At 40.4% G+C, this 14,079-nt stretch overlaps 1 protein-coding gene across 1 annotated transcript; it reads right to left on the bottom strand.

Annotated features, from left to right (window-relative positions):
- Positions 1–504: 504 nt before the first annotated feature.
- On the bottom strand, positions 505–13,654 carry fntb (farnesyltransferase, CAAX box, subunit beta). The gene is made up of 12 exons (XM_082147504.1): positions 13,457–13,654; positions 12,453–12,517; positions 7,896–7,968; positions 6,920–7,011; positions 5,869–6,015; positions 5,687–5,770; positions 5,327–5,413; positions 2,508–2,637; positions 1,977–2,109; positions 1,707–1,818; positions 1,064–1,178; positions 505–974 (listed from the first exon to the last, which is right to left on the bottom strand). Exons 1-12 carry the CDS (start codon positions 13,553–13,555, stop codon positions 852–854), a joined length of 1,260 nt encoding a protein of 419 aa, XP_082003630.1. The 5' UTR covers positions 13,556–13,654; the 3' UTR covers positions 505–851.
- Positions 13,655–14,079: the final 425 nt, after the last annotated feature.

The following is a 14,079-nucleotide window of genomic DNA, read 5'->3' as shown; positions in this document are numbered from 1 at the left end:
AATGCACATACGCAAAACCATCCTCAGTCCTCATTCACTTTAATTGATGGATAAACAATGTCTGAATCTCTCTTTATGTGTTCCACAAAAGAAAAAGTCATACGGGTCTGAAAAGACATGAGAGCGGGTAAATAATGACAACTTTCATTTTTTGGACAAACTGTTCCTTTAATGTAATAAGATGAAATGCCATTCTGTTTTGATACTTCATACCAGCATATTCAGATTAAAAGCATGATGATTGAATTATTGAATACAGTTGTAATGCTCATTAAACAGCAAAGGTGACAAAAAATTTACAAAATGTAAACACTGTACTCATGGCGGAGTAGTTGAGAGTTTGTTGTACCAAGACTATTTCCATATATTTGACAGTTATTTGTTTCAGTCATATCTGTCAAATAGCACTCAAATAGAGATGACAGAAATAAAAGTCAAATGATGGACTGCCCATAGTGGATATAGATAATACATAATGCACCAACCGAAAAATAAAAACACACCTTCATCCAAGTCTTTATTTCTGTCCAGAACCTACTGTCACATGCACTCTGGGAAATGTTTGCCAAAGCCCAAAATAAGCTGGTATGTGCAATAAAATATCAATCAATGACTGGTGCAATGAAAAACACCTTGCCTTGTCAGTCTCTACCGTTTTCCCTGGCTAAAACCCACAACCCCATGCTGAAGCTGTAGTATATCAGGCCCTCGGAGTGTTTCCCCACCTGTAGATGCTTACAGACCAGCAAAGGACATTTGGCTACAGCATTTACAGAAGATGCCTCTGCGTTAGGTCAAGCTAGCTCAAATCCCCAAACACTTTTACAATAAAAAAAAAAGAGGGAAAAAGTCTATGACTGGTCCATCGCATTTGCCGTAGCTCCCGTCTGAAGCGGAACAGGTAACAGGTGGAAATGTTCAATCGCTTGGGCGACCTTCTCTGGACAGATGTTGTAAACTGGATGAGTTGGTGCCTGAAAAGAAGAAATATGAGAACATTTAGTTATATGAATGCATTATTCTCAGTGTGGCTGGGCTCAATTGAATTTTTAGTATCTCTTACCAGTCTGTTCTCGTCTCGACCGAGGATCAGCTCATTATGGAGGTCTTTGTTTCCGAAATGCTGTGCAATTGAGAGTCCACTCAGACAGTAGCATGTGTGGTAGAAATCTCTAGACCTGTGGGGAATCATTGATCAACTCCTATGAAAATCTGGTACGGTCTGTTTAGTTAGTAAAAGGACAAAATATCCAAGACGGTTGTATTTTTCACATTTTAAAAGTTCACATTTTAATTTAACTTTGATTCTTACAGTTAAACAAGATAGATGTGATGTAATGTAATGTAATTTTTATGACCTTTCCAGCTAGACGTTTTTCTTTTTGTTAGTTACTAGAAAAGAATATGTACAAAATCAGATTCGCTAACTAAAAAATTCAGACTCGTTTGTGAACCGCTTCGACCACTTCATTGAAAAGAATTCATTTAAAAGAAGGATTCCCTCACAACTCTAGACAAGAACAAGGAACAAAAATCCTTATCCAGTAAATCACAACCAACTGTAAAAGTTATGAGGCATTCAAATATTTTTGGGGACAATGGCCTTGGAACCAAAAAGTAGGAGAATGACTGCTTTATTTGACACATTACTTGTGATATTATTACAAGCTGATAAACTCTTTTATATGTGTAAGAGCTGTACTCACTTGCCCGGTTTGTCCAGAAGGCCTCCACCAGGATTCTGGCAGCAGAGGAGGATGTATTCCTGCAGGGCCTTTCTCTCAAACATCCAGCTACTCAAACTCAGCGTTGAGTCTCCTATATACACAGTCATATTTTCTTCATAGGTTAAATTACTATACATGACATTAGACCCCAAAATATCCATGCTGGGTTTATATTTTGACACAAAACACATGGGGGGAAAAAAAAGAACCTTATTTTTAAATCGCTTGATTATCTTTATATATTGTCACCTTCTTTAAAAAGAGCCCTGTGGAGTAACGGTAATAGTCCTGCTTGCCAGAAGGAGTAACACCCATCCACCAGCTTGTTACAGCGGCCTTGAAATCCACCTTCAAAACGCATTTGTCTGCTGGTTACCCAGCGCTAATGAAGGAAAAAGAGAGAAAAGCCTCCAATTTACAGGTTTCCAAGAATCAGCATAGGAATATCATTAGTGCTGCTGCCTTATCGTTAAGAGAAGTCTGCCTGTGCCCTGGGACTGTAAAACACCCTAATTTCAATGTCTGCCAAAGTCCATGAATATCTGCTGATCTAAGCATCTACAACATTACGGCACACTGATGTTAATATTTCCAAGCATGTTTAGTGTCCCTGAGGAACCAGTAATGAGATGCTTCTCCTCCAACGTTCAGGATTCACACAAATGACCTTTAAGGCATCTCATAAACCTCACTTTATTCACCATAATGGACAGGAAGAGCCAGGTTAAATGAAAGGTGGAAGTGTAGCCAAAGCAAAACAAGGCAAGACAAAGGACTTACTAACAAGGCTTTGAGATCCAGCATGTGTTCTTTGCCCAGTATGACTAGGGCAGCCGTACCACAGAAGGTGTAGCCACCATGTGCCTCAAGTCCTGGCACTCCACCTAAACCGCCCTCCCAGTTCTGACAGCTGCAGTTCAAAGGAAAGCACAACATCTTAGTATTTATGGGATTCATTCTCAGAAATATATTGTGCTGTGTCTGAAATTTAACTCTTTTAGGGACAGAAAGGTAAAAGTTTTAAATGTTTATTTTTGCCTAAAATGTGAGACACATGGCAGAGGAATGGGGGGGGGATGGTCCAGAGATGAACTTCTTTATACTTGTGAATGACATGCTGTTCTATATGCAATAGACGTAAAAGTCACAAGCACAATGGTCCGTCTAGACTCTAGAGGATGTTTACATAGAAAAGCAATGGAAAAGCAGATCGGTAGAATGTAAAAACATATTCTGTGTGAAGGAGCTTTTTAGAGTGCAATAAATAAATGTAATTTGTTCATGTTTCTTGCTCTTGTTCATGCTCCAATTCCTAACTATTACATTTTAACTGCTATAAATATATATACAGTGAGGAAAATAAGTATTTGAACACCCTGCTATTTTGCAAGTTCTCCCACTTGGAAATCATGGAGGGGTCTGAAATTGTCATCGTAGGTGCATGTCCACTGTGAGAGACATAATCTAAAAAAAAAAAAATCCAGAAATCACAATATATGATTTTTTAACTATTTATTTGTATGATACAGCTGCAAATAAGTATTTGAACACCTGTCTATCAGCTAGAATTCTGACCCTCAAATACCTGTTAGTCTGCCTTTAAAATGTCCACCTCCACTCCATTTATTATCCTAAATTAGATGCACCTGTTTGAGGTCGTTAGCTGCATAAAGACACCTGTCCATCCCATACAATCAGTAAGAATCCAACTACTAACATGGCCAAGACCAAAGAGCTGTCCAAAGACACTAGAGACAAAATTGTACACCTCCACAAGGCTGGAAAGGGCTACGGGGAAATTGCCAAGCAGCTTGGTGAAAAAAGGTCCACTGTTAGAGCAATCATTAGAAAATGGAAGAAGCTAAACATGACTGTCAATCTCCCTCGGACTGGGGCTCCATGCAAGATCTCACCTCGTGGGGTCTCAATGATCCTAAGAAAGGTGAGAAATCAGCCCAGAACTACACGGGAGGAGCTGGTCAATGACCTGAAAAGAGCTGGGACCACCGTTTCCAAGGTTACTGTTGGTAATACACTAAGACGTCATGGTTTGAAATCATGCATGGCACGGAAGGTTCCCCTGCTTAAACCAGCACATGTCAAGGCCCGTCTTAAGTTTGCCAATGACCAATTGGATGATCCAGAGGAGTCATGGGAGAAAGTCATGTGGTCAGATGAGACCAAAATAGAACTTTTTGGTCATAATTCCACTAACCGTGTTTGGAGGAAGAAGAATGATGAGTACCATCCCAAGAACACCATCCCTACTGTGAAGCATGGGGGTGGTAGCATCATGCTTTGGGGGTGTTTTTCTGCACATGGGACAGGGCGACTGCACTGTATTAAGGAGAGGATGACCGGGGCCATGTATTGCGAGATTTTGGGGAACAACCTCCTTCCCTCAGTTAGAGCATTGAAGATGGGTCGAGGCTGGGTCTTCCAACATGACAATGACCCGAAGCACACTGCCAGGATAACCAAGGAGCGGCTCTGTAAGATGCATATCAAGGTTCTGGCGTTGCCTAGCCAGTCTCCAGACCTAAACCCAATAGAGAATCTTTGGAGGGAGCTCAAACTCCGTGTTTCTCAGCGACAGCCCAGAAACCTGACTGATCTAGAGAAGATCTGTGTGGAGGAGTGGGCCAAAATCCCTCCTGCAGTGTGTGCAAACCTGGTGAAAAACTACAGGAAACGTTTGACCTCTGTAATTGCAAACAAAGGCTACTGTACCAAATATTAACATAGATTTTCTCAGGTGTTCAAATACTTATTTGCAGCTGTATCATACAAATAAATAGTTAAAAAATCATACATTGTGATTTCTGGATTTTTTTTTTAGATTATGTCTCTCACAGTGGACATGCACCTACGATGACAATTTCAGACCCATCCATGATTTCTAAGTGGGAGAACTTGCAAAATAGCAGGGTGTTTAAATACTTATTTTCCTCACTGTATATACCTAAACATCTATGTAAATTCTGCGTTTATGAATATTAAAATTCATAATGTTCAACCCTGTTCTGTGGGTTGACATCAAATTTAAGGGACAAACTGTATATTAAATCACATAGCTAAAAACCAGAGGTTTGATGTTTGTTTTTTATTCTTTATACTTGTATTGGCTTTGTCAAGCTCCATAGTTCAACTCTGTTATGGGGAAGAAATAATAAATACATTTCTATAGTACTGACATTGGATAAATCTTCAGCCTTGCAACATTCAACTCCTACCATTGTTGTTATAGATAACTAAAACAAAAAGTATGAAATACTGTTATATCATTTTTATCAAATGAAATAAAGCTGATATAAATATTAGATGAAAAATTTAAACAACTTGAATTGAAACTTTTTTTTTTTACTGAAGTACTAAAATGGTATAACAACTAAAAACTAAATCAAATCTAAATAGAAATATATATAAAAAAAACTAATAAAAGTCACAAAACAAAATGACAAATAAAAATAAAAGCTAATTCAAAGCATTAATAAATCCTATAATAGTATATAAATAATACTAAAATAACACTGACCCCAACATAATCTGAATGAAACTGAATTGGCACATGTTTTGAAAGAGAATGTGGAAGGAATTACCTGAGTATCCAAGTGTGTGTCTCATTAAACAGGGTGGGAGTGATGATATTAGTGAGTGAAGCCACAGAAGCTGCACAATATGCACTCCTATCAGATCAGACACACAACAGACACTGATCAGAACTATGCATGTCAATAACCACAAGTTACATTATTAGAATAAGACTGAAAGTCTGTAGGATCAGCGCTGACCTATGTTGAACATAAAGAATTTTTCTAGCACTAGTCTGTTGGCAACAGTAAAAGGTCACTCCTGAAGAATGCCTCAGTATAGTAACATCACAACAGGGAGAATAAGAAGATGTATGGCCGTTGTGAAGATGCTTCAGGGTATGTTGAAAGCACGGTGACAGAACTCACCTGACGTCCACCTCCCCGCCCACATGCATCACAAAGGAGCCATCTGGCTGCTTCACAGAGTACAGGAAGTCCAGGAGCTTCTCTCTGATGGGGGAGGGGGCAGACAGAATGTGCTACTATGGCAATATGATCCACACAACATCTGAAGGTAAACAGGCGATAATACAAAGCAAACGTGAAACCTGTTGATGACTTTGTAAGCCTCCTCTGTACCCAGAATGCAAAGGGCGTTGACAGCTGCATAGGTGGGTGCCAGGTGAGAGTGCTGACCCGGACCTCCACCGAAGCCACCTGTCGGGCTCTGACATCTGGCCAGAAACTGGCACACACTAACAGACAACATTCATGGTTGTGATATATATTTACATCAACAGGCATGTAAATGAATGAGAAGAACTAAAAATGTACGCAAAAAGCCAGAAATTCACTAGGGAAATCACTTTAATTTATTTTCATGTTATGAACAATAGCCGATAAATGACAGATATTAAAAATCTATTGAGTCTAAATTGAAAATAAACCTCTTAAACCTAAAATCAATCATTTTAAATGCTACAAGTAAATTTAGACACCACAACATTATAATGTACAGTAGGAGAAATGAATATTCATTTTGAAATTTGCTAAATATTACATTTAACGGTATCATTAATTTAAAAAAAGTGTTTTTAAAGATGATGCTAATCTAATTGTAAAAACAGGGGAAATGAGCATGCAGAATTTGCAATATCGACTGATGCCAATAAGTGAAAAAAAAAATCTGGTATAGTGGCGATATATTGTGAATCCCTATTATTGTGACTGAAAATACAATTATACTAAATATACTCCAATCTCTAATTTGACTTTGCTATTAAAGTCAAAAGAGATATTTCTGTTTGTCTGAACTATCGCTTTAAGAAAAAGCATGGATTAACAAACATTAAGGAATACAGTAACAATCACAACAAAATATAGTACACTACGTATGAATTCACCTCTTTAACACAGTCACTTGAATAAGAGATTTTTATTCCAGTCTATTTCAAAGTAATAAGAAGATATAAAGGTTTTAACCCCAGCAACTACAAAGCGATCGAAGCGTAGTTTGCATTGAGAAAGAAAGCATCTGTGTCACAGCTTGATGTAACTTTGACATTATCTAGGATAGTAACTGGGTAAGGGGGCCTTTAACACCTGCCTCCATGCCACGTGTACACTGATAATGATGTGCAGAGAAGGGCTGGTACTCACTCTGAGGCAACAGCTGCCGGCACAGGCTCCTCTAGCAGCTCCAGACTATGCAGGATCCAATAGCAGAGCCAAGGCCGGCTGGCATCCAAACACTGAAGCCAGACAACATGCAGATTCAGCAGCCATTACCAGCACTCTTACACACAGAGCTGCTCAGGAACATGGTGTTCTCGTACAAATACACAAAAACTAGAAGCATGGTGTTCTCTCTCTCTCTCCCACCCACTCACATACACAAGTAATGCATCACATGGTCTTAAATGTGCAAGGCTGTAGATCCTTAATGGCCTTGTGTAAAACCCGTTTTGTGCGTTTGTGTTAATAACAAAACTAAACAACTTTTTTTTACTAAGCCGTTAAAAGGGAAGTTTAACCAAAAATAAAAGTTCTGTCATCAATTACACACCCTTGTGTCATTTCAAACCTGTATGACTTACTTTTTAACGTAAAACCCAAAATGAGCTATTTAGCAGAATATCTAAGCTGCTCAATGAAAACATTGTCTTGTCATGAAAATATTATTTGGATTGTTTTCTTTTAAGCTTAAGTTTTTGGTACCATAACTGTCAATAAAAAAATTATAAGAAGTTGTGGTTATTCTCATGATTATTCATAAAGCAGAATGAAACTATAATAATGTCAATATCTGTAAATGTTAAATGATGTATTATATTTTATAAAATACAATAGCAAGAGCGGATCTTTTGTTTTTTGTTTTATTTGAAAGCATTGATATTTTTATGGATCTGCGCACCGAAAAAACGGTTGAGTGCAGTGATTCTATAATTTTTTTATTATCAGACTTTTTCCACAGACTCTTGCTCCCCCCTTGGTTTGAAAACATTATGCTAGATAACATTTTTTGTTGTTTTCATACAGGCCAGAAACAACATGAGGGTGAGTAAATGACGGAATTTTCTATTTTGGGTTAACTATCCCTTTAAGTTTTTTCTTTTCTTTAAAAGACATTGTTTACCTCATATGTATCAGATAGATGGCGTAAACCTTTCTTCAGATAATGATAGTGTTGTTCCCTCAGTAAAGCGGGCCTGAAAAACAAAACAAAAAAGCAGTGTAGAGTCATCCATTTAACCATCTTATTAGAATCTAGCTAATGCAAATTCTGTTATAAATCATCATTTTTACATTAAATGATCTCCTTATTCACAACGTGGCAAAAGATCAATTTAAACTTTTCAAAGATTTATAGTAGCTCACTAAAAGGCAACAACTTATTTGTACAGAGCAAGTTCATCCACTAAGCTGACATCCTCCAATTATCCCCATCAAAGGAAGAGTCAGTGAGTCAGAACACAGCCTACACACAATACGCTTGACTTCAGTGCTGGCCGCAGAGGTGCCGGGGCATGTCTAATTTGAGGGTACCTCAGCTGAGAGAACAGATCCTTAACCCTTGTTCTGAACCAAAGAAAGCATTGCATTCATTGCATTGTGATAAGTAGATTAGAGCAACTTCTGGCCTTCTCCAGGCAAGTTTCATGAGAAGTAATGCTGAAGTTGAAAAATTTGTTGCGTTTCCCTTGCGGGATAATTAATTTGTCCTTTCATTCATGAAATAATTAACTATAGTTTAATTGACAGTCTGTGGATGTAAACTATTTAAAACAACTCTTTTGTCTCATATTTTTTCACAGTTTTTTCTTCAGTCATATGATTTTACAGAAATCATTCTAATAAGCTGACTTGGTGCTCAAGAAATTTAGCTCAAGCTTATATTATCTTATATTATTATTAGCTTATATTAGCTTATATTATTATCAGTGCTGATTAATATTTAGAAAAAAAACGTGTTTTTTTAGGATTGCTTGATAGAAAGTTCAAAAGAACAGCATTTACTTTTGTTTACATTGTGAATGTCTTTACAGTGAATTATGATCAATTTAATGCATCCTTATAGAAGTATTTATTTATTTAATCCTACTGACCTTGAAGTTTTAAACAGTAGTGCATATAATTATTAATTATTTATGTAAAAACAATTGACCATTTACTGCACCACAAGAACCTGAAATATTGATGATATTACAGAATACAGACAATAAATGGTAAGCATGGCATCATCTGAACATGTATCTATTCCCTGTATTCCCTGGATGAATATTTGTAGCACCTACGAGTGTGTTTTCCCACAGTTTTCTTATTAGAGTGTAAAATTAAAAAAGTTGTAAATATGACAACACAGCAAAAAGTACCATCTGGATATGTGCTAGAACAGCTGATGTGCTACTACAGCATCTCTTCTAAATGTTTAGGTTACACAACCTTTGTCTTGCAGTCTGATTACATCAGTTTTAATCACATCTGGGTGTCTTATTTCATCTGCAAGTACTCTCAGTATAGAGGAAATAAGTTCTGAAATACACAGACATCATGCTGTGGTGTAAGAAGGTGAAAATTAGCTGTACGCGAGGCAAATCTCACTAGTATATTGACTTTAGGTTCCCTTTCGAGAGAGGTAACTCTACATTTCGTAGCAACGCTGCAGGAACTCCTCCCTTCACTTTTGTTGAAATCTTGGAACAGCTGGCCGATTGTCGAGAAGTATGCAAATACTGACAAGCTCGCGGGCAGTATAAAAGCAACAATTGCGTCAGAATCTCTTTCTTCACGTTGCAACCGTGTAAGCTGCACCAGGAGAACTAGAATCTTTTTCTCTACACATCCGATGGCGTCTACTTGCAAGATTTGTGCAGGCCCCATTGACCCGCCTGACGAGCACGAGTTCTGTGTCACCAGCCTGGGCCTCACCTACGCCGAGGCGGCGTTCACGGACTCCACCTGCGGCCACTGCGCCGAGCTGCCGGTGCACGCCCTAAGAGCCAGGAGAGATATGGTTCGCGCCATAACGGGGACGAGGCCCACTGCCGCCAGCGAGCCGCTGATGGGCCCTCCCCCGCCTGGAGGCGAAAGACGACAGCAAGGCCTGGAGCCGCTATCATCCTTCGTCATCGCGCTCACCTGTCCTCTTCGCGGACATAAGCTTTTTTCCACAAGCTGCTCTTCACTCCATGGCCATACTGCAGGTGTTCCAGGCCAATCTGCTGCAGTCCCTGGATGGCGGTGTTGTGGACGCTGACGTCGTCAAGGATCTGCGCGCGACGACGGACCATGCGCTTATGGAGGCCAAGCGCTCTACCCAAGCCATTGGCCACTCCATGGGGTTTATGATAGTCCTTAACAGGCACCTGTGGTTAACCTTAGCTGACCTGAAGGACGCGGACTGCAAGATGCTCCTCAATGCTCCAGTCACTCCCTCCGGCCTCTTTGGTGACGCCGTGGAGTCAGTCACGGAGCGTTTCTCAGAGACGCAGAAGATCGAAAGTAATGAGCCACGTGATGCCCCGTCGCTCGCTCCAGCCCACGTCGAGATCTCACTCTTCCTCGCCCCGCTCATGGACCGGCTAGACAGCCTGCCGCGGCACCCCACCCTGAGCCGGACATTTGCCGCAAGCAGTGGACGGGGCCTGGGAGGAAACGTCAGGTTCAGAGGAGAAGCCCGCGCCACGAGAGAGCCAGCGCGCCATCCTCGGTGACCAAGCCTTCATCCTAACGGACAAGTCAAGAGGAGGAGAGAGTCCACTGGAGGCCCCTCCCCCAAGCACTGTGTTCTACATCGTGTCCCCTGTGTTCCGAAAGACGACAAATGCAATGTTTGTGTAAATGCTGTGTCTATTTGTGTGAGTTCCACAATAAAAACATGTATCCCTTCACAAAAAGAGCTTTTTCCTCCTCTTACACCCAGCACTGTGTCACCCACCCTGCCCCAGAGCAGCGCGGAGTCGCAGCCAATAACTATAAGGGCCTCTCGAGGGCGCGAGAATGCCAATATTACCCCGCCAGTGCTTCTAGCCTTGCTGGGGCGGGGCTCCAATCACAAGTCACCAGTGGCAACAGCGGCCGTAGAACTAACGCGTCCGCTGTGTCATTGCCTAGACACATGGAGGGCGTGTCACCGTGACTACTGGGAATAATTCAACGCGGATATTCTCTTCAGTTCAGACGCAGACCACCCCGGTTCAATGGTGTGGTCCCGTCGCTGACATTGCCCCAAAACACCCCCGTTCTAAGACAGGAATTTCTCAGTCTGCTCGGAAAAGGAGCGATAGAGCGTGTCCCTCCGAGCGAGCAGGAGAGCGGTTTTAACAGCCGCTATTTCGTGGTGCTAAAAAAGGATGGAGGACTCAGCGCTCTGAGACTGTGGCGCAACCCGGATATGTTCAGCCCAGGAGTGCCTTTGGGAATAGTGACTCAACGCACCGTGGTGTCGACAGATCGTCAACCTCAGGGTGGGGAGCAGTGTGCTTGGGCGTACCTGCCTCAGGTCTGTGGTCAGAATCACAGAGAGAGTGGCACATAAACCGTCTGGAATTAAAGGCGGTGTCCTTAGCCCTGGAAGCTTTTCGATCGAGGTTGGAGCAGCAGCATGTACTGATTCGAACCGACAACATGTCTGTGGTTTCGTACATTAATCGCCAGGGCGGCGTGCGCTCCAGAGCTCTTTTCAAACCGGCAGCGAATCTCCTGTTGTGGGCGGATCGACATTTTCTCTCCATCAGAGCGGCGCACATCCCCATGTTAACTGTGTATATGGCTACTAGTGTTAAGCTGTCGCCGCTACTGCCGTTGGCACTGTGTTTAACCCTCATGCTTAAGTGCTTACTGTGTTGTGTCTTCCCTGGATCAGTGCACCCTTTGCTTTCATTGCGTTTGGATATGCAAATTTGGATAGGGTCGGAGCTGATGTCTCATTGGTCGAGTTCCGCCTTTCAGATGCGAGCATTCCTAGCGGCACGGCTATTGGCTGACTGTCTGTCTCTTCCATGGCTTGTGTAGCTTGACCCCGTTTCTCCAGACTTATCTTCACTACTCTCACGGCGGGAGATACAGTTCCCGCAGCGTTGCTACGAAATGTAGAGTTACCGCTCTCGAAAGAGAACGTCTCCGGTTACTGTCGTAACCTCGGTTGCCTGATTGGCAGGAACAAGACATTGCGTTAGCCGCCGTGTTCGCAGTTTGATCAGCTGTGCAAGCGTTCAGTCGTGATTCTGACGTAATTGTCGCATCCGTGCATTTTATACTGCCCGCGAGCCTGTCAGTATTTGCATACTTCGCGACAATTGGCCAGCTGTTCCAACCTGGTGTTAGCCCATAAGATTTCAACAAAAGTGGAGAAGGGAGGAGTTCCCACAGCGTTGCTACGCATTGTCTTGTTCCCGCCTCTCAGGGAACCGAGGTTACGATAGTAACCGGAGAAGTTTTCCTGCATATGATGTGATGCTGCTGCAAAATAATACAAATGGGTGGAAAAAAGAATGCTACAAAACACACACAGCAGACACAAGCAGAGGACAATCTGATGTTAGTTTTGCTGCCAAAGACATCGTCACATACAAAACATGTACTTGTACAGAATAACAGAAAATAATTGCTGTCCAAAAGCAGCACATTGAAACTGAATATTGTGGAGATCCTGCTTTGTATTAATGGCCAGAAAAGGCTAAACTTTACTTACTGCGGTGAGGTGTGAATTTGTTGGTAAACACTGTATACCTCTTGAATACTGCATTCAACTTTTCTCTGGATTCAATGATAAAACAGGAAACAAAAATGTGGAGGTGAAATAACCAAACAGAAAATGTGACAACAACAGCAAGCCACATGCTAACAGAAGGATCATTGTGGTTGATGCTGACTGTGCGCATATGAGTGGCTGACATCACATCCTGTTCAGCGTGTCATACAAAGACACAAAAATGGACAAATGGCTTATACATTTATTTTGAAAATTATAGTATGACTTAGTAGTGTGTACTGGAATTTCTACCAGTGCTTGAAAATTCTGAGGTAAAATAATAATAAAAAAATAAAAAAATGTATTCCTTATGTAATCATATAATTTTATTATGTATGTATTTAAAAAAAAATTAGTAGGCTATCATTTTAATTCATGCATAATTTCAAAAGTCTTTGAAGCAAATTTTCCATGTATTGGTGCTAAGATTTCTAAATAGCCTATACATGTAATTATCATCTTTCACTTTATAACTTTTCATAGTTAACTGTCAACCACCCATATAATAATAATAATGCAGGTCATACATTACAGTACCACATAACATAAACCCGTGAAGTATAAGTACATTCTCATTGTAGAAAAATATTTCACATTGTTCCTGACAGGGTAATGTTCAAAAACGTTTATAAAGGGATAGTTCACTCAAACATGAAGAGTTTTATTTTATTTACACACTCTCATGTTGTATTTCCTACAATGATGACAAAATATCAGTTTATGGTGAGCTAATATTTTAAATGAATATATATTATTTACAGCATCGTAACAGAACTAGGGGAATCCGTACTGGGTGACGCAGTTTTATTAGTATAATTATATTCTGCACGTGCAGGACTTTCGGTATGCATTACTGTATCCTTTAGCACAGTAGCAGCAGAGTAATAGACAGTTAGCTCTATGCTAGTACCAATTAGCTAACTAATACTAAGAGTTAAGCTCACCTGTTCTTTCGAGGTCACCGTTTGCACGCCGTCATCGTTGAAAAGCTCAGAGATGTGTGATTCATGAAAGCATCGCAGAGGTGGACATGCCTCTTCCATGATGAGGTTTGAAAACACATGCACTGGAATAGACAGGGAACAGTTTTCCAGCAGACTAGTGTCAAGAAGACAGCGTGGGCGGGGTTTCCTCAATGGAGGCAAGGAACTCAAGTACGGGAAGCATGAAGGCACATTTGAGAAGTGGTATTGATGCGAAGATTTGCGAGACGGTTCTCTCAAACAGTTCATTTCAAAGAAACGGTTCATAAAAGATCCAGTGATTCTTTTACGTCATGACGTAATACGCATCACGCCATACCTAACATCTTTGCGTGACATCAATTATTCTTATTTTTATTTATCATTAATAGGCTATAATTGTTTAAAGCATGTTGTATTTATTTTATTTTTAATTGATTAATTTGTTTATTGCTAATGAATGAGTGTACAGAATAATTTTTTTCCTTCATGTATTTTTTTAAATCATTGTTTGGCATATGATATGCCCAAACCGTTTAAAGTAATACATATGCACATATTGCTGATTATTACTTTTTGCTGATAATAATGTTTAATTATTACAT

This window comes from Leuciscus leuciscus (genome assembly GCF_965113295.1).
Source record: "Leuciscus leuciscus genome assembly, chromosome: 19".
Lineage (NCBI taxonomy): Eukaryota > Metazoa > Chordata > Actinopteri > Cypriniformes > Leuciscidae > Leuciscus > Leuciscus leuciscus.
The sequence above is the reverse complement of the archived record's forward strand: the minus strand, read 5'-3'. Positions and strand labels throughout refer to the sequence as shown.

Excerpts from the sequence above, each read along its gene's own strand:
- fntb (XM_082147504.1), bottom strand. The coding sequence starts at position 13,555 with ATGGAAGAGGCATGTCCACCTCTGCGATGCTTTCATGAATCACACATC. Across the intron at positions 7,969-12,452 it reads CAAATTCACACCTCACCGCA|GCCCGCTTTACTGAGGGAAC; the intron begins GTAAGTAAAGTT and ends TTTGTTTTTCAG. Across the intron at positions 1,179-1,706 it reads CTTCTGGACAAACCGGGCAA|GTCTAGAGATTTCTACCACA; the intron begins GTGAGTACAGCT and ends GATTCCCCACAG.